This window comes from Pseudorca crassidens, chromosome 11 (genome assembly GCF_039906515.1).
Source record: "Pseudorca crassidens isolate mPseCra1 chromosome 11, mPseCra1.hap1, whole genome shotgun sequence".
In the NCBI taxonomy this organism is placed as follows: domain Eukaryota; kingdom Metazoa; phylum Chordata; class Mammalia; order Artiodactyla; family Delphinidae; genus Pseudorca; species Pseudorca crassidens.
This window is the reverse complement of record NC_090306.1, coordinates 45,072,932-45,095,726: the sequence shown is the minus strand read 5'-3', so window position 1 is coordinate 45,095,726 and position 22,795 is coordinate 45,072,932. Positions and strand designations below refer to the sequence as shown.

The 22,795-nt window shown below is 45.4% G+C and overlaps 1 protein-coding gene across 9 annotated transcripts in view; it reads right to left on the bottom strand.

Annotated features, from left to right (window-relative positions):
- Positions 1 to 22,795, bottom strand: part of SCN8A (sodium voltage-gated channel alpha subunit 8) — a 177,812-nt gene that overhangs the window by 19,678 nt on the left and 135,339 nt on the right. For all 9 annotated transcript variants that reach the window (XM_067696586.1, XM_067696584.1, XM_067696587.1 and 6 more), the window contains exons 15-21: positions 19,071 to 19,244; positions 16,621 to 16,977; positions 13,320 to 13,790; positions 12,667 to 12,784; positions 11,985 to 12,139; positions 8,920 to 9,093; positions 3,345 to 3,467 (exon numbers count right to left, since the gene is read on the bottom strand). In XM_067696586.1, the coding sequence (XP_067552687.1) occupies positions 3,345 to 3,467; positions 8,920 to 9,093; positions 11,985 to 12,139; positions 12,667 to 12,784; positions 13,320 to 13,790; positions 16,621 to 16,977; positions 19,071 to 19,244 (1,572 nt within the window). The remainder of the gene's footprint in view (positions 1 to 3,344; positions 3,468 to 8,919; positions 9,094 to 11,984; positions 12,140 to 12,666; positions 12,785 to 13,319; positions 13,791 to 16,620; positions 16,978 to 19,070; positions 19,245 to 22,795) is intronic.

Below are 22,795 nucleotides of genomic sequence, written 5' to 3'. Positions count from 1 at the left end.
TTATTCTGTGTCACCTTTAATTATGAAATTCATTATTGTTAAAAGTTAGGTATAGAAATATCACTCAAAGCTAGCAACCTATGAAGTTACTTTTTGCAATGGAAGTTTGTATTTAGCAGTTGATAGAAATCTCATTTGATGAAAAAATTCCAATGGGTACTAATTCTTTCAGCATTTTTGTCTTCTCTCTAATGCCTAGAACGTTATTGCTCATTAAATACTATAAAATCTGTCAAATAGCTTTCAATATCTGGCAGAGGGAACATGGCTTTAATGGACAACTATATACTGACAATCAACAAAAATGCATGCACGTTTCACAGCATTACTATTCTGTACCCTCAAAAGTTTAACGGCACAGCAAAATCCTTAAATGAAGATTACTATGGAGGAGAGAAAAGCAAAGAACTACATTCAGCATTCCTTTGCCGACAGCATGAGTGTTTCAGTGTTCTGGTCTTTGGTTTGAGGAAGAGACTGAAGCCAGTGTCCCAGGACAGGCTAGGGCCTTATGTTCCCTCTCGAGCGAAGGTCTGAACCTCTCACCAGAGCAGCACAGTGACAGTTGAGCCCATCTGCATTGATGGTATTCAGTTCATAAAGATGTCTTGTTTAAAATTTTCTAAGGGGATAATCTCTTAGATTATGCAAGTGTTGGCACACACAAGGACCCAAACCAAGAAATGAAAAACACGACCCTGCAGAAGAGTAACGTTCAAGTAAAACCTAGGTCCCTAATTCTGTTTATTATTGGGGCAAATTCACTCCTCCCTTCTTGCAGTTATTCTTGCACAGAAGGGCTGGGGAACTGCAGGAAAGGAATGGGTCCTGAGTTTTCACCTCCGGCCCAACCAGAAGTGGCCGTGCTGTCGCTGACTGGAGCCAACCAAAGGAGGTGACATCCTTTACCATAGTTTTCCTCACTGAATGTTTACTGTTTGAAAGCCCGGCTTTGGGTTCAAACTTGTTCCTGCCCTTATTATCTCATTTGAGAAAACCTTTACTAATGCTTTTCAAATAAAAGTGTCTGCTCTTCTGGTCACCCATTCCAGACCTCTGGGCTCAACTACTTGAAAGTTGACAAGTAAAAGTGTTGAGGGAATGGAAATTGCGAGTCCCGGAAAGGTGAGGAAAGGAGGAGGAGCTAAAGGGAAGAGGTGTGGCCACCAGAAGCACTCCTGTGTTCAGACAATACACGTAATTTCCTCGTGAGCCAACTGGCGGCAGCTGGTCAGGGAGGACTGCCTCTGCCACAGGTTGGGACTGGCAGTAACGGGCACCCAGATGGAGAAAGTCGGTAGGGCATCTTCTTTTGGGCTTTCTTTGGGTATTACCAGTCTCCTTTTAGGAGCTCCAGGACCCCTCCTGGGGCATGTGGAGGATCACAGGCTACTGAGTTTAGGTACAATCTTGCAATTATTATCTTTAGCTTTCAGTCACCAAAACGGATTATCAACTTTATAACAAAACTAGTAGGACTTATTCAAAAATTTCAACTAATGCTTTCTGAAAAAAGTGGGAAGGTGGGCTTCCCTGGTGGCGCAGTGGTTGAGAGTCCGCCTGCCGATGCAAGAAACACGGGTTCGTGCCCCGGTCCGGGAAGATCCCACGTGCCGCGGAGCAGCTGGGCCCGTGAGCCATGGCCGCTGAGCCTGCGCGTCCGGAGCCTGTGCTCCACAACGGGAGAGGCCGCGGCAGTGAGAGGCCCACGTACGGACCAAAAAAAAAAAAAGTGGGAAGGTGGGAGAGGAGGGAAGAGCATTTAAATCCCGTTTTCAGTGACACCACGGCCCCCTAAAACACTGAGCCCTCTGCAACATACTTTCCCCTTACATTTAGCCCGAGCATAACAATGACCTGATTGCACACATTCTGAAACCTCTCTTACCTGTGGGAGAAAGACTTAGAATCCCAAGTTTTGTTTCTTAAATTAAAATAAATTTATGCTGCTGTGGAACTGACCTTCCTGCAGATGGTTTCAGGTGGGTTGCATAAAGCTTATATTTAGTAAACCAAACTGTGACTGTGCTACAGGAGAAATGCACATTTCTTGCAGAAAGCATTTGTCTGGATAAACTAGAATAATAAAATTCCCAAGTCCCAGTGAAATTTTCGTCTTCCTGTACAGATGTGGGTGGCTTCACGAAACAGTGGCCAGGAACCCACAGATGAGGACTGAATGAAGCAGCACTGTCCTGGTACCTCGTTTCTCTGAGCAGTCTTGCTTCACGTGAACTACCACAACAGTTTAATTTTTATTCCTACATTCTGATATCTGCACGTTTAAAAACGTATCCTCTGGTTTGCTCTCCTGCATGTATTCAACATCTGAATTAAAATGAGTTTTCTTGGTCTCGTTAAGTATAACAGACCTCTCTGATTACCACAGGACAACCATTACCGCCAAAAGCCAGTGGTCCATTTGATTTTACGGACTTGTCTGTGTGTGTGTGCGCACGCTCACGCACGCACGTGTGCACACAATTTTTTTAAACCAAGAGAGCAAAAAGGCACCAAAAGAGGGAGCCTTATTTCTATAGTTGGCAGGGTGACAGCACCTTGCACTGTTTGGATTTGGGTGGAGCTGTCGCCAAAGAAGGAATAGCAGGTGTTGAGAAATTTCAGGAGAACTAGCTGATAGTCACCTAGCATCGTACCCGGTTGTTATTTTGACAGTGTTAGGACAGGGGACCATATAGCGTGGGCAGAGGGGTGGGGGGTGAGGAGGAAAGCTTTGCTATCAGACAGAGGCTGCCAGTCCTTACGGGACTGGGCTGAGAACAACAAGGTGCAATAAGAGGAATCAGAACAGAAAGAAAAGCATTTCTTTTCCCAGGGCCATGCCAAATTCTGCTCCGTCCCCAGTTCCAGGCCTGCCATCCCGTCTTCAAGCCCCTTCTCGGCCGCTTTCTCAGTGACTCCAAGGCCGCAGTCCTCACCTGGCTGACGCCCCTACCCTGCACTCTCCCTGCCTGCGGCCTCTGCTTTTCAGTGGGTCTGTGGGTGACAATTCCCCTTCTTTGCACCTGGTGATTCTCCCTATTAAATCAACAGCCCAGAAAGCCGCCCCGAAGTGCTACAGATAAGCCAGGCCAGATGAGAAGAGCCAATGTTAACATGTTCTGCGATGGCATGTTGTCGGGGGTGGGGCCGGTATTAATGTGATGAGGCAGCTAAACGCGACTGCCCTTGGGGCAGGTGCGGGGGACAAAGAGTGGAGGGTCAAGTCAGCAGCTGCATCCAGAGTGCGTGTGTGAATGACCTTTCCACCACGTGATCAGTTCTAGCATGCTTAGACGGTTTCCACTGGCATGCAGAAGGATCAGCTGCTCTTAGTATCTTACCCTCATCCCTTCAAATCGTGATAAGGCTCTTAAGGGTCTCAAAGCTCTTAGGGTCCTAAGGGACTTTATGGCACCTAGTTCCGAGTAGCCCAGGGCATTAGCTATAAGGCTGACTAAAGAGACCTACACGGAAACAGAAGAGAAAAACAAAAACAAAAAAAGGAAACAAAAGAAAAAAAAAAAAAGAAAACAGAGGTTCCAGAGTGTTAGAATAAAGCCCCTAGCACTGATTATACAGACTGGGCCCCGCCCCCCCCCAGGAAGAGGAAGTGGGTAACACCAGCTGCCTACTTCAACTTGGACTCAAACGACCTGGAAGGAAAGGTGGTTGAGAGGCAGAAGAAAAAACACAAAGGGAAGAGAACGCGGAGAGAGGGCAGTAGAACAGACATACGAGTTGGCAAAGGGAAGAGGCTGGAGGGAGAGGGAGAATGAGGAAGTTCCATTGGAAGGAGAGGAGCCTGAACAGATGACAAAAACCTTACCCTCGCCCTTTATAGTCTCTGCAGGTCCCCGAAGTTCCCATTAAATTAAGCCAGACAAATTTAATGGTACCTATGGAAAAGAATACAGATAAATACACACACTCCACACAGGCTGCCCCCTCCTCAGCTCATTCACCATGGACTTCCAACAGGGACAAGCTCTCTTACTCCTGGTTGACAAGAAACCATTTGAGAATTGGATACGTTACTACATCAACAAGGAAACGTATTCAGTAAGTACCACAGCTGACTTTGCAGTTCCCAACAAGAAAAGGACCAAAAGAAGAAACTTCTTGATGGAGGTTTGGCTCCATGGGAACTCACTTAAGTGATTCTCTCACTTTTAACCGCAACAATCCTTCCATCTTTTAACTATAACCATGACTCCTTCACGGCCACGAGAGCTTGGGTGGGTCTGGACAACTGAATCCATATTTTTCCCTTATAATCCCCATTCTTTCTCTCCAGAACAGCCCCAAAAGAACTGGCCTCAGGTCTGTCCTTTCCAGGACAATCTTCTATTACTCTCATCATCAGAATAACAGCTGGAAGGGTTCTTGGAATAATTCTTTATTTATAGATGAGGAAAATTGAGACCCATATACAAGAATTTGCCCGGTGTCACACTGGCAGTTCTGGAGCCAGGATTAAAGGCTCAGATGCCTGATTCCCAGGCCAGAGCTCTTTCTCCCATGGATAAGTCACCTCCCTCACTGGAAGGCTGGATGACAAAATCTCAATAGAGGATTACGGTGTCTGAACAATTTGGGGTTGAATATGTTGCCATGCTGGGGAGAAGCAGTCTGGTCTCTGGGCCTAGAGTTACGGTCAAATTCTTTCCTGCTCTTCCACTGGCAAACTCACCTTATTCTGCCAGAGGTCTCAGAACAGTTACCACGCCGACCCTTAACTATACCTAAGGCTGCCTGGGCCTAACCGGAGAGAGAGATGTAGCTCTTCAGGGGGCACCAGACCTGAAATACCTTTAGTTAGAATGTTTGGGCTCCTGGCTTTCTTAGAGCAGTCTTTCCTTTATATTGCACCACAAATTCTGGGATCGGTTAAGATGTTTCCATCAACAGTTCTTAAATTCCCTCTACTGGGAAGTGGTGATTACAGATCGGCTTGGCCTGAACTGGCATTTTAAAGCAACAATCCATAACTTAGTTTCATTTGCTGCTTTTTATCTCTAGCTGAGGGATTTACTTCTTTGATTCTGTATCTCTGAACTGTAAAAAAAAAAAAAAAAAAAAAAAAAAAAGTTGCTTTAAAGGACGATATTTATAATTAAGCAGCAGGGGTAGAAGTAGCAGATCAATGACCCTGGTGAGGGTCACGGATGAGCAGGCTCAAAGGTTTCAGTTTTTCAAAGGGTTGTGAACCTTCAACTATGCCTGTCCTCGTAACCCATTAGTGCAGGTCTCTCCTCTACAGTCCTGGGCTGTATCTGAAGCAAATCTGGAATGAAATGCTGCCCTATTAGGCCACTCATGCTCTTTGAAGGGTAGATGGCTCAGAGGTCAATTTCTGTTCAAAACAAGCGCCTCCAAATCCTTATCTAGAACACAGTAGTACCAACCAACCATCTTCCCTCCATCCATCATTAACAGGAAGACTCTCCATGGAGGTGTCTTTTGCCTACTATTGCCAAGTGCAGCCAACTCTTAACCCCAAAGAATCTATAGGTACATCTGAAGGTAAGTTACCTCAACCAAATACATGAGTTCAAAATACCTGAGTCAACTTCATCCTGTGAAACTATGCCAGGTAAAGACTGCAAAAAACTAAGTTTCACACAAGACAAGACAACCCAAGCTCTTCTCGGGGCGGGGGGCGGTGCGTAATTTGTCTGATAATAAATAGGCCTGCCTAAAGTGGGGGGAAGGGTGGAGGAGGTACAGAGGCCAATTCAGAGTCTGGCTCTAAATGGTGCTGAGAGAGAGTCTGCCGCTCAACTCATCAACCTGGCCAAGATCACCCAAGACAGGACCAGCAAGCATCCTATCTGGGTTATTCCTAAACAGTTAGGGGCAATTTTATAATCTGCCGAGTCTCCATGTTAAACTCTCACTGGACATAATCAGAACATTGTTTAGAATTAAGGAAAGAATCAAACCTGAAAGAAAAAAAAAAAGGAGTTGAGGGCAAGTCAAAATCCAGGGTATCTGTGGCTTCAGGCACTGAAAAAAAGGGAGAGACACTGGGTGGCTTTTTCAAAATGATGTGAACATTTTTAAATGGAGAATGGTTTCAGTAGTCTGAATTCAGGATGAGGTGAATGGTCTCCGCAAGTTCCCATCCCTGGAACCGATATGCTGGCTAATCTCCGGATCTGATGTGGTAAATTTCCCTGGGAAAAGATGACAAAATTCTTTTCCAGGACAAGATCTCCAGTGCAGCCAGGGACCTGGGCAAAAGAAAATGGTGTCTCTGTTTGGGAATTCGCCTGGCTTACAAACACAGCGAGCTAACCTTGGAAGCTGTCTAGATCATCCCCATGATCCTAAAGAGTGCTCTGAGCAGCTGTAAAGGGCAACAAGGAAGAATGAAAATCCATTAGGGAAACAAACATGGTGATGAATAACAGATTCAGATATCAAGCCACCGGTGGATGAAATGGGAGGAAGAGAGTCTCAGAGACGCTCCAAAATGAGGACCTAAAATTTACACCTGCTGGATGTTCTAAAATGCCAAAGGCACTAGACACTTTGTCCAAAAGGACAGCAAAAACTGACAGTTCCCCATGTCCAGGTGTCAGTCTAAGCCTTATTCTCCGCCCACAACTCAAAAGTGGCCAACAGTGCAGCCACGGCATGGACTGGGGCTCCCCCCGCCCCCAGCACACTCTGCTTCACACTGGTTATTTGTGTACGTGTCCCATCTTTTCAGTCCTTTGAGAGAAGTGACCTCGTCTTCTGCTCTCTGTATCCCCCCACGATACCTGGCAGGAGGCTTTGTGTTGCGGATGCTCCGTAGACATGAGACATGAAGAATAGATGCACTGCTCTGTCCCAGAGAAAACAGAAGGAAGGTCCTGGGAAAGCCCTGTTCCTGGGATGCGGGATTTCCACAGCCTGGAATCAGGTCAGAGTGGCCCTGCAAGCCAGTGTGAGCTTCCCAGGGGCTGGGACTCTGCCTGCCTGTCCCGTGACTCCCTATGGCTTCTGGGACAATTCCACACGGAGAATGGTGTTTCATTTATGTCTGTCTACTAGTCACTGGTCCAGAGGTATTCTCAGGAGCCAGTGTCAGGTCTCATGGCAATGTAAGAATCCAGCAACTCCCCAAAGCTAGGGGGATTTAAGGGTTATTGTCAGTTGGCTACATGCCTTTCTCATGTTTTTTGTTTCCCTGCCACCTAGTATAAAAAGTACTAAAGATATTTGCTAAATAAATAAATGGTGACATGCAGAATCGTTAATGCTTCTAGCAGCTTATTTGGGTACCAGAGGAATGTGGGATACCTGATTGATACTCACAAATTCTGGGGTTGCGCACCCCAGAGAGAAGAGGAATAGAGTAGTAGAGGTCAGGGTGAACAGGAGGCAGGTCATGGTAGGGAAGATCTGTTTCTGAATCACAGCTTTCCTAGGGCTGTTGGAAGTGTGGTAGTGGATGTATCTATCCGAGTTCTTGGAAGGTCCAGAAGATGAGGGGCTTCTAGGATGCCCACGGGTGTCCCACCTGATTCTAAGTGGTCCTGAGGAGTTACAGTGAAATGAAGACTCCAGAGCACTTCCCCTGTTCTGTAGAAAGCAAGTTGGCCCAGTGTCACTTTAGTACTCTGGGCCTTATCCCAAGCCCATTCCTTAGCTCCTAGAACTCAAGCTTTCCATCTGTGGGAGGTAGAGTCCCTTCCATCCAAGGTTGCTGAAACCTCTGGCTAGGAGGCTCTCTTGCTGGCAACTCTGGGGCGATACCTCTCCGGTTCACTCGGACGGCAGACAGTGACCCCCTCACTTCATTTAGGGATCTTCCCGAAGGCTTGCTTTTTGAAATGGGGACTGTAGATAGGAGCACAGTGACAGCTCTTGGAAGGAGTCATTAAACCATGGAAGTTGCAGATGCTGTGTTGGGAAAGGAGTGCATTAACAGAGCAGAACGCCAGGTGCCTGTTACTTCCCTGCTGCTCTATGCTAGATCCCGGAGGCACTCTACACGTAGTTCACCATATAGCCAATGAAACCCATATTCTACATGTATCAACCCGGCCGCCAATCACTCCACTTTCTTGGCGCTTCTCAGCCCTCAGAAGGAAGTGAAGTTTCCCTGGGCCCTGCTCCTGAAATCCCCATTCACTCCCATTCAAATGCCGATTTGGCTGAAAGAAAAAAAGCTTTAGTGATTAGACAGAATAAGAATCACTCATCATGGTTAGAAAGCCCAATAAGGAACAAGTCGTGGTGGGGTGAGAAATGGTGTCAGGTGACGCAGCTTCCACCCTGAAAAAGAACATGGCAGGCGAAGGCCGCTGAGCTGTGGAGATGCTCTCAAAACCTGGAGGAAAAAGGATTTCTTAAGAGTTTGATCACCTCTGTGGAAATGCGACATGTGGGAAGAGGGGGGGCTTTGTTTCGGGGTGACTCCTCCTCGCCCTGACAGTCTGACTTGTTCAGATGAGTCTAGTATGAAGACTTGAGGGGGATGGGAGTGTCGCCGGGGACGGTCGGCAGGAGAGTGTACTTAGATCCCACCACCACCTCCGTCCCAGCAGCACCCACCTCGTCCTCTAAGCCCTCTCCTGGTGGCAGGAGGAGGACATCACACTGGCTTGGGGACACAATCCTCCTGTTCCCAGCCTAATAATAACAAGGCTCTGACACCAATGATTCTGCCCAATCCTAACCTCTGAAACTTCTAAGCCAAACCACCAGAGTAAAGAGCTGCTGAGTTAGTCCCTGGAGCAAACGCAGGACTTCAGAGTCCCCTTCCAAAGTTACGATCTGAGTGCTCCAAAAGGAGCTGTGGTGCTCTATCTACATCTTGTCCTACACCCTGGGCCCCAGGCAACTCCAGCCATTAGAGGAAGGACAGTCCCTGTTTTTGCTTTCCTGTTGGCATGGGTGGGAGGTAGAAAGCAGGACACGTACAGCCACGATGAGGAAGTCCAGCCAGCACCAGGCATTGGTGAAGAACTTGACGAAGCCATAGGCTATCCACTTGAGCAACATCTCCAGGATGAAGATATAGGTGAAGACCTTGTCAGCGTACTCCAGGATGGTACGAATGGTCTTTCTCTGCTCAATGTAGATGTCCTCGAAGGCCTGGAAGAGAGGCAGCAGCTGCCTATAGTGCCTAAAGGGAAACAAGCAACACGGAGGTACTGCCCCCCTCCGCAGCCCTCCCACCTGCGGTGGCCCGTCATCAGCTCCCTGTCTCTTTCTCTCTATCCCCTGCTACACACGGCTTTTCTCTTTAAAAAAGCGTTCTTGAGATGGAATTCACAAACCTCACAATTCAGCTATTTAAAGTGTACAATACAATAGCTATTAATACAATTCAGAGTCATACATCCGTCACCACAATTTGAGAATATTTTCATTACCCCCCAAAGAACCCCCACACCTCTAGCTGTCACCCTCTAGTCTCCCAATCTCCCCCTAGTCCTGGCAACCACTCATCTATCTTCTATCTCCACAGGTCTAATCCTTCTGGACATTTCGTATAAATGGAATCGTATAATATGCGGTCCTTGGCGACTGGCTTCTTTAACTTAAAATAATGTTTTCAAAGTTCATCCATGTGGCAGCACCCCTCAGCACTGCATTTTTCTTTTTATCGATGAATAATGTTCTAGTTACAGCTATACCAACATTCTGTTTATCCTTCATCAGTTGATGGACATATGTGTTGTTTTTACTTTTTGGCTATTGTGAATAATGCTGCTATGAACATCTGTGTACAAGTTTTCATGTGGACATGTTTTTATTCCCCTTGGGTATATACCTAGGAGTGGAATGGCTGGGTCATTGGTAACTCAAGTTTAATTTTTTTGAGGAATTGCCGAACTGCTTTCCAAAGAGGCCGGACCAGTCTACATTCCCACCAGCAGTAGATGAGGGGTCCAATTCCCCAACATCCTTGTTAACACTTTATATAATTTATAGGACAAAAATTTTTCTCCCTTCAGCCCCTGATACCACAGACACAGGTGGAGAGTTACAGGACTGGAAGACACCGGGTGAAGAGAATCTCAACACTCCTTTCTTTCTCTGGAACTCCCAAACGAGGGGATGAGCCTCTGTCATGTGGAGGTCTGAGCACTCGTGCGTGCAGGGGGGTGGACTGCCGAAGCTCTGTGCTGGGGGGAGGGAATCCCTGAAGCGTGGAAAGAAAAAAAACCTGGAGGTGGACAAAGGGTCCTGTGCCCGGCGGTGGAGGAGCCTGCTCTGAACAGTCCCAGAAGGAAGGACAGAGCCAGGCGCCCGCAGACTCTCCTTCCCAAATGGAGGCACATGGACATCCAGGTTCACTGCTGGGCAGTGGGGACAGAAATCATGGGTCCACAGTCCTCAGGGTCTGGTACAAATCAATCCCCTCCGCTCAGTGGAAAAGCTATAGCTTCCACGTCACGTTTCCCCTTAGCTCCACCTGTAGAGACCCATTCTAGAACCCAACATGTGTGAGCTGCAACTGTTCATCCTGTCACTGGGGGCGCTGATCCCCCTCTGAGATCTCCTCACAACCACATTCTAGTCTTTTCCTGGACATTTTAGCTGTGGCTTCACTTGACTTGAGTCTCATGCTACTTCTGCACAGGGTCTTCATGTCCTGAGCCCGGTCTCCCCCGTTTTATTCACCTTTGATAAATAAAGACTGTCACAGTAGCCGTGAAGAAGGTTCAATACATGTGTTTCACTGCTGCTTCTACTCTTTTGCGTAGAGACGGGGGAAGAGAAGAATCAAAGGGTGAGGCATGCCCTCTCTTATTTTGGGTTTTCATTTACTAGATTTGAAGAATAATGATGACAACAGTAATAAAAGACCTTCCTCAATCCCTGGCCTGAGTCTGATCCTTTCTCAAGGGCAGGGCCTGCGCCGTCCTCTTGGGGCCTCCACAGGCCTCAGGAGGTGCTGAGTGGATGCCTGTTGCTGCAATAAACGGCCCGGGGGCAGGCAGGATGGTCTGGCTCCCCTTCACTAGGGATGGAGGCTTTTTTGTCTCCTGCTCTAGTCCTGAGGCTTTCCTGCATTGCTCACCATCCCCCACAACTCCCCACTGTTCACCGTCATCCCCACGCTCGGGCTCTTCACCACACGTCACTTCCTGTCTCAGCTTCTCCTATTCTCCTACCTCACAAGTCAGAGAAACTTCTCGAGTCACTGGGGCTTCTCTCTTGTTATTTTTTGCTTCCAGATTAGGCTCTAATTCCACACCTACATGAATGTGCCCACCTTCTTTAAGAGCATTTCAAAATCCAGCATTATTTACTTTTCCCTTAATTAAAAGAAGGAAAATGTGTTGTGTCTCTAGTTCCTGCTGTCTTCGAATCTACTCAACTAGGAAGCAGCTCCCCCACAGCAGACCCTGTGCAGATCTCCTCAGTTATAATCCTGCTAAAAAATGAAAGTAAACACCAAGATAATTAGTCCTAGTAGGGGAGGAACCTGTGTGTTCAGTGCCCTGTGTGCCTCACTGACTAATGAGAAGCAGGTACAACCACGTGAATATAAATGACCTTTGTATCAGAGATCTGACTCCTAATATCTGCTAAGGCCACGGGCTCTCCAAGTCCAGCAGCGTATGATGGGAGAGGGGGTGGAGGGGTACCACCTCCCTCCTACCTTGGGCAACTGAAAAGTCAAGAACTAGTGATTCAGGGTATTAGGCGAGAAAGGGAAGCTCATCTTAGGAAGTTGTTTTGAACGGCGCAAACTAAGCAGAAGATACTTGGTAACCTGTATTCTCTGCCTGATGAAAAGGGGCTCCTAGGCTTCAGAGGGATCGTGCTGGGTCTAAAGATGAAGATTTGGACAAGTTTGAATTCTAATCCCAAAGGCTCAAAACACCAGCTCGAAGCCCGTCTGTAGATCATTATTCTTGGGCCTACAGTCAAGCTGTGTTCTCAGAGAAACTGGGCTTGGGCCCATCTAGTCCTTCCTGCTCTACCCCTTCCCCAGCCAATCCCCCATGGTTCTTTCCCCCGGACCTCACCAGGGCGCCACTGCTGAGCAGAATCATGAAGATGATGAAGGTCTCAAACCAATTGTGCTCCACAATGAGGAAGCAGGTTTTCCGCAGGATCCACCAAGACTTGCCCAGCCCTTCCTCAATGTTGACCTGGCAGCACTTGAACCTCTGGACACAACCTGGCACCAGCGGGAGAGGCAGGTCAGACTGTGGGACGTGCCCCGCCCAGATGTGCCCTCTCCTCCTTCTCCCAGGCCCCACCAGGTGCTGCCCCACCACACAGCCAGGAGTTCAGTGGCTGAATCAGAAGGTCTGACTCAGAAGTGGAGAGGGTGGCAGGGCTGAGGCTATGCTGCCAGGCTACCAGGGCAAGGCCCTCTGGCGCTGGGAAGATGTCCTATAAAGAAGCAGTGAGAGGGAGGAGAAAAGGGCAGTCAGGAGGCGGGCACGGCCATGACAGGAGAGGCCTTTCTAATGGAAGTTTGGGGCTGACGTCAAGAAAAAAGGACAAAGAAAAGCCTGAGAGCAAAAACTTGTGATAGCTAAGACTCAAACAGGCAAAACAGTGTCAACCTCCCTCCAAATGATGAGGCGGGGTGAAGACAGCCATAGAGCCCCCTCCCCAGCCAACCACTGACCCTGGCAGAGATGTGTCTGCGAGCAGTGCAAGTGCTACAGGCCATCCCCTCTCCTGGCCCCCTTTCACCTTCTGTGAAACAGGCATCTGGATCCAAGTATTCCTCAGGCTGTTCCACAGGGACTTCTTCTACTTCTGGTTTGATATCAATGGTGCTGCCTTCAGAGGAGCTAGTGTCATCCAGTTTCTAGATACACAAGGAAAAGGGAGAGAAGCAACACTGCAGCAACACGTCCACTCTACACTGACGACGCTACCTTGGTACAGATGATGTACCGGATACAATCCTTGTGGCAAACCCATGATCGTCCAGTTCATCACAGGCAAACGACTACCACAGCGCCCTCAACACTTCTGTCAGGATGGGGTACAACATTAAAGCCCACTCACAGGTGACAGTGATCTACCCTAAGCAGAAGGTGGGCTATAGACTGGTCTCAGTGATGCAGCTCAGACAGATTAATGGCAGGGAAGTACCTGACGGTTTTCTCCAGCCTCTGGATCCAGATGGTCCAGAAGCAATGGAGACACATCTGGGAACATCTCAGGAATCTAGCTCATCTAGAATAACGATGGGGGGTGGGTAGGGTTGGTTCTCAAAGTTGAGAGTCGGCTCTTCCAGAATCTCTCTGCCAGACCCAGAGCTGAACCGAAGCCTTGGGGCTGACAGAGCCGTTTGTTCTCACATAGGATCAAGACTGGTTTCTAGGCTAGGACCTTACATCTTTGCTGCCTTCAGGGTCCGACTCGCTGCTAACGTCCTCGGTGTTGAGGTTCTCAAAATCAGACTCGCCTACCGCGATGGGCACTCTCACGGTCAGGTTGGGGTTGTTGATGAAGGACATGTGGTCCTCATCGATGATGTACTTCTCCACGCTGCTGCCAATGCCGCTGGTTGTGCCATTGCCATTCTTCTGGAAGTCACCGTTCCGGTGGATGTCGGCGCCAGTGTGGTTGGCGATGCAGTTGGCCTTCTTTTCGTACAGCTCGTCCAGAGGTTTCACCTCGTCGGCCTCGCGCTGCTTGAAGTGGGCCTGCATGAAGGCGCGCACTTTCAGTTTGGTCCAGGCCACGCCCTTCTTGATCCGGATAACTGAGATCTGTAGGTTGTTCATTTCCCCATCATCATCTGTGGCTGCCAAGTTGTCAGCACTGAAGGAGCTCAGGAGCAAGGCCAGAAACAGGTTCAGCACCTGGACCAGGAGCATTAGGAAAAAGGAGAGGGAATGTAGAATGGTACTGGGTAAGGGCATCCACTAAACTAGGGTTGCAAACTGGGAGCCCACAGACTTCTGTGAAAGACTCAGGAGTTTCTATTGTGTTTCACTTGACCCACGTAGTGTTTTAAATGTCACTAGGTGGGCATTTGGTTTGGTTTTGGTTGTAATACAAGGAGTTTAGTGCCCCTTTTCTTGGTTCTTTTGTAGTGTTATATACATATATATGTACTTCAAAACATACTGCTTTTCTTATAATCCAAGAAAGCAAAGGCTGTATCCACTTCGGGAGAAAATTCCCCAAAAATAATAACAAAAAGGTGGGCATGGATTATTGGGGAGGATCAAAGAATGCATAGATGCTATGTGTTCATGAGCAGCAGATGTCCTGGAGGACCCAGGTTAGAAAAAAAGTAGGCTTGGAGAGCCAGACTCTCATAGCACAGATCTAGAAGGTGGAACGGTAATATATTTGATGTCACCCTATTTTAAGAATTAATTTTCTTTGTTTTCCTAACATTTATCAAAATTAAGTAGCTCTAGCAAGACAGTGATGGTGACTTTTGTGTACTATCATATATCGAAGTGTCAAGCCATCAGAAACAAGCTTTATTTATATTGTCTTTTCCCCTATTTCACCACATTGGGCATTAAATTAATTATTTTTATTAAGACTTACTTTTGAAAAGTGGGAGAGATGTTCACTTCTTGATTTACACTTGGCCCTTACTTTGTCACACTTCTGAAGAAGAGTAAGGCATAGTTTTTCAGTGGAGATAATCATATGTGCAGAGTGGGAGAAATGGAAACAATATGTGAACTATATGTATCATCATTACTGTGGCCATTTGCAGAATTACAAAGGGATATGGTCGGTAAAGTGTGGGTCAGTTGCAGAAGGCTCTGAAGGCCAGGCTGAAAGATCTGAATTTTATTTAACTGGATTCACTACTGGTCCTTGAGCAAAGGAGTCACAGGTGATGACAGAGATTTGAGAAAGTCATTCCTACTAGCTACGTACAAGGGTCGGGGGTGGGGGGTGTGAGGGGGAACTAGGAATTAGGAGGTTGTTGCTTGCATGAATTGATGAGGGTCTGGATTAGGCTATAGTAACCTCAAACCTTAGCATGCAGAAGAATCTCCTGGGGTGGGATGCTTGTTAAAAACAAGCATTTCCTTGGCCTCACCTGAAAGATTCTGATTCAGTAGATCTGATGTAAGGCCTGGGACTCCGCCTCTTTTAATGAGTGAGACTCAGGTGATTGTGATGAAGGTGGTCTTCCTCACACTTTTAGAAATAACAGATGGGTTGTAGAAATGGAAAGGAAGGGGCAGATCTCAGAAATACTATGAAGAAAGATGTAGGTATAGAAATGCTAAGAAGAAAGACATATGAAAGACATCAGATATTTACTAGGAGTGGAGAGAAAAATCAGAAAGACTTATAGGTTACTAGAGACTACATGGGCAGAAGAACTGAGCCAAGGGGAACTGGGAAAGGTGTCATCAGAGGCAGAAATAATAGTGGATTCTGTCATGTGCTCAGGTATCTATAGCCAGTCATGGGGAGATGCCCCTGAGACAACTGAGAACAGGAGGCTAGAGAAACGGTAGGAGGTCAGGGCTGGTAATGTTGATCCCACTACAGACCAGTAGGCAGCAGTTGTATTCACTGAAGGAGTGGAAAGACCAGAAGAATCAGGACTGAGGGGAAGTTGGCTGGGCATGGAGAATGCAAGTGAGTAAGGAACATTACAGTGTCTATTTTTATAGTCCAATGAAAGAACAGGGGGAGCATGGCTAGTTCAGAGGTTGGTGAGTAGGAACCTCTACTGGCATATGCTTCTCTGTGGCAGGAAAAGGAAGACCCCTACTGCGGATGCGCTCATAAGGGGTCACCTGAGTATGCCTCCTTCCAGCCCTCCTTGCCCTACACTTGCAAGCGGGCTTTGGCCTGACCTGAAAGATGAGTGCTTCTCAAACTTTAGCATGCACGTGAATCACCTGGGGATCTTGTTAAAAATGCAGATGCTAATTCAGTAGTTCTGGGGAGGGGTCTGAGATTCTGCGTCTCTAGGACACTCTCAAACGATCTCATTGTTGCTGGTCCTCAGATGACACTTTGAGAAACAAGGTGTGAAGTCTCTGTTGGGGAATGTTCTATATACAGAGGCAGAAGACAGCAGGCGGACAGATCAGAGTGAAGCGAGAAATTGATCTGCAACTTATACAAATTAGATAAAATCCTGGGAAGGTTTAGATCCACGGTTCTCAATGGAGGGCAATTTTGACCCCTGAGGACAGCTGGCAACGTCTGAAGACATGTTTGGTTTTCACAACTTGGGACGGGAGTCACTACTGGACAGTAAAGAGTAGAGGCCGGGATACTGTAAACACCCTACAACATGCAGGAAAGTTCCACAACAAGTAATGATCTAGCCCAAAAGATCAATATTGTCAAGGTCGGGAAATTCTTTTTTTTGTGTAGCAGAAAGAGCATAGACTTTGAAGTCAAGGATCTAATATAAGCCCTGACTCTTTATCAGCTGTGTGACTTTGGAAAAATGTCTTAACTTCGCTGAGTTTTGTTTCCACAACTATGAAAGAGGGTTGACAGATTGTGGGGCTCATGACCTAAAACAGCAGTCTCCTTTCCTTCACTTGTACCTTAGGGTTCTTCAGCCAAGAAAGAATAAAGACCAACCCAGACATGGAAGGTAGTAGAAGCACTAAGCAGACTGGGCTTCTGGGTCAAGGGTAAGACGTTCAGAGCGAAGAACAAAGAGATCTACACATTAGTACTAACCACCAAGTTGCCGATAACCATGACCATCATGAAGACGATGAGGCACATGGCCTGGCCGGCCACCTCCATGCAGTCCCACATGGTCTCGATCCACTCCCCGCACAACACTCGGAAGACGATGAGGAAAGAATGAAAAAAGTCATGCATGTGCCAGCGAGGGAGTTCACAGTCCTGGTTGATCTTGCAGACACACTCTTTGTAGCTCTTTCCAAAGAGTTGCATTCCCACCACGGCAAAGATGAAGACGATAATGGCCAGCACCAGGGTCAGGTTGCCCAGGGCACCCACTGAATTTCCAATAATCTTGATCAGCATGTTCAGGGTGGGCCAGGATTTGGCCAGTTTGAAGACTCGGAGCTATGGGGAAAAGAAAACCCAAACAAAACCCAAGTGAAACTCAATTCATTTATTCTTACCACATGGCTACAATAAAAACATATGAAATTACTAAGATCATCTTAACATTTATCGAGCACCCTTGGGAAATCCCCAGGACTTTCTAACAGTATCTTAGACGAAAATGAGAGAAACTGAGGCAAAGATGAAGGAAAACAGATTAACTGCACAGGAAGTGAAAGATTTAGAACTAAGAACCAAGAATACTGCCTCTAGTCCCCTGAATTAGTCTCTGGGTCAATCTACCTTTTAAAAATCCATATACCTGAAATAATCCTTTTCCCACTGATTTTCCTCTGACTTCTCAAGGGTCATATCAAGGAAAATGTGATTTGTAGTGAACCAAAAGGTCAGCTGGGTAAGGACGGTGAAAATAAATCATCTGTCTCTTCAAAAAAGCAAGCATTTAAAAATTCTACATACCTCTCTTTTTGCTTGCCAATAAATAATCAATCGCTGATACGAAACTTCGTGACATGCTTGGAATAACTTGGAGGAAAACCACAACCTCCAAGTAGGGGAAGTTCCAATATGTCAAATAGCTTATGAAAAGTGACTATACTGATATTAATTCAGAGGACAGAACTTTTGGTATCTTTCAATCACGAGATTTCTGTATTCTGTAATGAATGATTACAAGGTCTTGGCTAATAGCCTGAGAATTATAATGCATGAAGCCCATGAACAGAGATCGTCATCGTATGTCTTAAGTTAATAACTAACACGTGATGTAATAAGAATTCTGGTAGAAGGCAACAGCACTGATTAGGACTTTTTTCTTCCTATTTAAAACTTGAGTCTTCATACATTGTTAGTGGGACTGTAATTTGATGTAACCCTTGAGGAGGGAAATCTGGCATTACGTGGCAAAACTATCTGCAGATCTATCTCTGAGCAAGCAATTGCACTTTTAGAAGGTTAAACTTATTGTATTTAGGTTAATGGCGTATGGTAAATATTTGTACCATCCTTTGATATAAAAATAAACCTCAATAAATCTAAAAAAAAAAAAGAAAACTTGAATCGTATCTGAGAGTTCCAAGATTTACCAGATGTGGCTCTGTGCACACTCTGGGTCTCTCATATTTTTTCCCTATTCTGACTGGCTTTTAATTTATCAAGAGTATTAGTGGCAAGGCTTCTATCTCTTAATTCTTCATCTTATCTTCTAGAAAATAAGAAGTATTCTCAAAAAGTCTACTGTGGGCTGGATCCTAACCAAAGACCAGTAAGCAGAGGTTCCAGAAACTTGACAAATATTTGTGACGTGGATTCAATGAGATTTCTGTTTTATAAACAGTTTCACTCTAATCCAATTCTATTTCTTAGATATGCTGAATATCCTGAAATCTTTTCAGTTACAAGTGCTTAGGTATCTTCCCAATAAGGAGCTGCTTTGTCTGATGCTTTGTCTGAGTGGGATATCCCCATGATAACTCAGCTGCTCAAGCGACTTCATCAGGACATCACTTATGCCTGTGCATATGGGAAGCTACTTCGAGGATATCATTAACTATTCTTTCAGAGGCATTTTAGTAATCTGAACACTAACTTCTTCAAATACATTTGAAAAATCTTTCTTAGCTAATGATGGATGTTCAACTACTAATTTCAATATAACTTTAAAAAACATTACTTTATTCTCATATTTTGGAAGGGGTCACCATGATAGAAGAAGAGTGGAGCCACCTTTGAAAAAGAAGAAATTCTTGCCACTTCAGGGAGATGTTCAGATAAAGAAAGAGGCTCACTAGCAAATCCAAACTGGACCTCAGAATAGCCCTTGGGAATCCTTCTTCTTCGTCTTTTAGATTAACCATTATTTTCTGAGGAACTTCATAAAGTTGATTTCTGTTTGTTGACTGATTTTAACAACTACTTTCTATATTAGGTAGTTAGCAGAAAAGTTTTCAATATTTTAGTTGCTAAGCCAATAAACAGCCAATGAAATATAGCTAAAGATTTTAAAAAATCATCAGATTATCTTATGCAAAACTCTTTCTAGTAGCTGCAAGATAGGAAATATAAAAAGAAATTGGAGAAATATGGAATACCAATCGGAAAGATCGCAGCACCGAAAGCCCCTCCACGTCTGCTAGACTCAGTTCCATTAAACTGAGGGAGACAATAAATCCATCAAAAATGTTCCAACCTTCTTGGAAATAATAGTAGGGATCCATGGCTATGAGCTTCAGGAACATTTCCGCTGTGAAAATTCCAGTGAAAACCTAAAGAGGGGAAGGCAGGGGTAAGAAAAAAAGAAATAATAAAAAGAAAACGCCTTTATCATTATCTTTGAATATGGCACGTCCAAGAAGCCACAAGCACCAGCCTTGGCTAAATTCTGCACCTGAGGCCGACAATACCCGGATGTCCCCTGACCATGCCACATGATGCAGGAAAGTCTTCTTATTTTCCTCTTTTTTTTTTTTTGCGGTACACGGGCCTCTCACTGTTGTGGCCTCTCCTGTTGCGGAGCACAGGCTCCGGACGCGCAGGCTCAGCGGCCATGGCTCGCGGGCCCAGCCGCTCCGCGGCATGTGGGATCCTCCCGGACCGGGGCACGAACCCGCGTCCCCTGCATCGGCAGGCGGACTCTCAACCACTGTGCCACCAGGGAAGCCCTTATTTTCCTCTTGAATGAAGAGGAAATGTTCACATCTTTGTTGCCAGAACTACCCAATTCATATTGTTCAAACGTGCAGTTAAAAAATTATTCTAAGCAATTGAAAATATCACACAGGTGACTCCTAAAGGGTCAGCAGTCGTTTGAATGCGTATGCCACATTTGGGATGTTGGCCAAAAAAAAATCACTCGTGTTATAATTGTATTTAAAAAATACAGTATTATTCCTGATTTGACATTATGTGCCTTCTCAAACGTCAACATATACTGCAAGCCTTCTTATTTTAAATGGTAAAAGCAACAGAACATTGCTAAAAGTGTGAAAAATACAGGAGAAACGTTCACAGTCTCACCACCTTGCATACAACTATTATTTTCATGTACTCCTTTTCTTTTTTTTTTCTTCAAATGCATATATATTTTGTCAGAGTTGTAAACCACAGACTACATATTTTAGCTTTACGCTTATCTTGACTTATCACGACTCATTTCACGTATCACGTATTTTTCATTTAACCATGACTCCATTCATGTTGCAACACGGTCTTCCTAATTCTCACTTTTATTGCTTGTATAATATTCTATTGGGTAAATATATCCTCAAAGAATTTTCTTATTGTTGGAGACTCTGGTCCTTCCTTTTGATTTTTTCAATATGATAGTCAATAATATAGTAATTCTTTTAGATTTGGAGCTTACTGGGCACGAGAATGACGTCTTCCCTGTTACCTGGCTCCCACTTTTCTGCCTCTCAGAGCACCTTGGGTTTCCCAATGCTTTCTGTATCCTTCCCAAGGCCTTAGTAACATAATGTGCAGGGAGAGAGTGAATTCCCATGAACCCCAGTTTTGACAAGACCAATACCCTCATTCTAGCCTAAGCATGTAACATACGACTATGACTGAATATTCTCTTTTTAGAGGAGAGGACTTTACACGCAGCAGATTTAAAATTCATAGTAAGTTAGTACTTGTAACCACTCCGTTACCAACTTTACATATGAAGGAGTTTGAGGAAAACTTTGGAGATATGGTCTGAGGACAGAATTAAAAATAGTGAAAAAGACTTAGATTACAGACACTGTTTTGAAACACACTGAGTTAATGTATAGCAATAAACAGAATGACTTGATGAAAACACAACAAAATGATAAACGGGCTGGAAATTTTGGGGGTCCATATACGTTTCTATGGTTCCCCCACTTTGCTAAATTGAAGATGCAGTATTCTAAAACTGAAAGAAAATATTCCCTGAAGAGATCTGGTTAAGTTAAATCAAAGTTCATAGTGCAAGCTAAGCGTCTACAAATAGAATACCACTCTGCGTGAGGTCAGGAAAGTAGGGGCAGTGAATCAACTCCTGACACACACTTTACCCTTAGCATCAGCCCATCAAAGGTTTCTCTACATAGAAACATTAACCCACTTAACGCACACTAAGTAGAGACTGAATTTGCTGTCCCATTAGTTCTTGGTGAGCATACAGTAAGTGCTCAGTAACAAGCACGGGCTGACTGACCTCGGAATATCTATACTGTGGGAACTCTGGTTCCCGACAGAAGATCAATGACACAGTTATGTGGTGCTGCCTTTCAATGGGATGAAAGGCCTCCAGGTGCCTGGTAGAAATGCCTGTGACAGAGGTCGGCACCCACGTTGTTTCAGCACATAGTGTGCTGCCCTTGTTTGGGGTTTGGGTGAAAATAAATTTGTAACTATTGGAAGGAATTAAATGGAGAAGAGTAGATTTAAGGTTATCCATTTGATGCCATTCTTCTTGGCACTGTGATATGCTTCTTGAGGAGAAAAAGGAACTACAGGGACTTCCTCGGTGGTGCAGTGGTTAAGAATCCGCCTGCTAATGCAGGGGACACGGGTTCGAGCCCTGGTCCAGGAAGATCCCACATGCCGCGGAGCAACTAAGCCCATGCGCCACAACTACTGAGCCTGCGCTCTAGAGCCCGCGAGCCACAACTGCTGAGCCCACGTGCCACAACTGCTGAAGCCTGCGCGCCTAGAGCTGTGCTCTGCAACAAAAGAAGCCGCCACAGTGAGAAGCCCGTGCACTGCAACGAAGGGTAGCCCCTGCTCTCCGCCAACTAGGGAAAGCCCACGTGCAGCAACAAAGACCTAACACAGCCAAACATAAATAAATTTTTTAAAAAAAGGGAACTACGAGCAGCACATCAACTGTATATAAATGTCCCTCTTGTGAATGTCATCAAATGTTCACCTAAGAATTTATGTCCTAGTGCAGCAGATCCCAAAGTGTAGTCGGGGACCCCTGAGGTCCCTGAGGCCTCAATGGTCTTAGGAAGGAAGCAATGAGGATGTGCTGAAAGGATACAGAAGCCACCTTGAAGGGACTCCTACTGGCCAAATCAGGAATGGTTTAAACATCTAAGTACATGATAGTAATGGATTAAAATAAAACCCACTGAATAAGACTGAAAACTTTGAGTCCATACAGATATAAGTAAGTAAAGGAATACATCAAAAGTTTAATGAAAAACAGGAAATTTAGATAGCTTCAAAGTGTCTTCCTCACAAACACTTATTAATTATAAATGGAAAAAGAGTAACTGTACAGGGGAGAAGCCTGGCAGAACCTCCTTAATCAAGTGATCCAGTGACCGCAGGCAGAAATGGGACAAACGCAAATCACGTGCCACCTGGTAGATGTAATGAGAAGATGACAGTCTTGCTGTGCGACAGTCCTGCACAAGCCCAGGAGAATGTACCTGTTTGTAAAAGTACACTACGGTATTTGGGGGTGACAGGCTGTGGCAGCAACGTACTCTCAAAAAATAGTTTTTTACGCTGTACTTGAAACTTTTCTGTAAGGTTAAGATTGTTTAAAAAACCACGTTATAAACTCACTGTTGTGTTCAAATGGTTACCAAAAACAGGCAAGAAAAGAATCATTACGTTTATCTACTAAACAATACAAAAGTCAAGTAGCTTCCCTGGGTTCAGGTTCCTCTATAAAACATGGGGGTTGGATCGAATTATCTTTACTCTTCCTCCTATTATGAACATTTTTTTCTTATGGGGAAGATGGAAGAGGCAGGGATTGCCAATTTACAGAACGCTGTTCTCATCTTCCCTCAAAAACATCTATCTGCACGTTTGTGGACAAACACAACTCAATTCA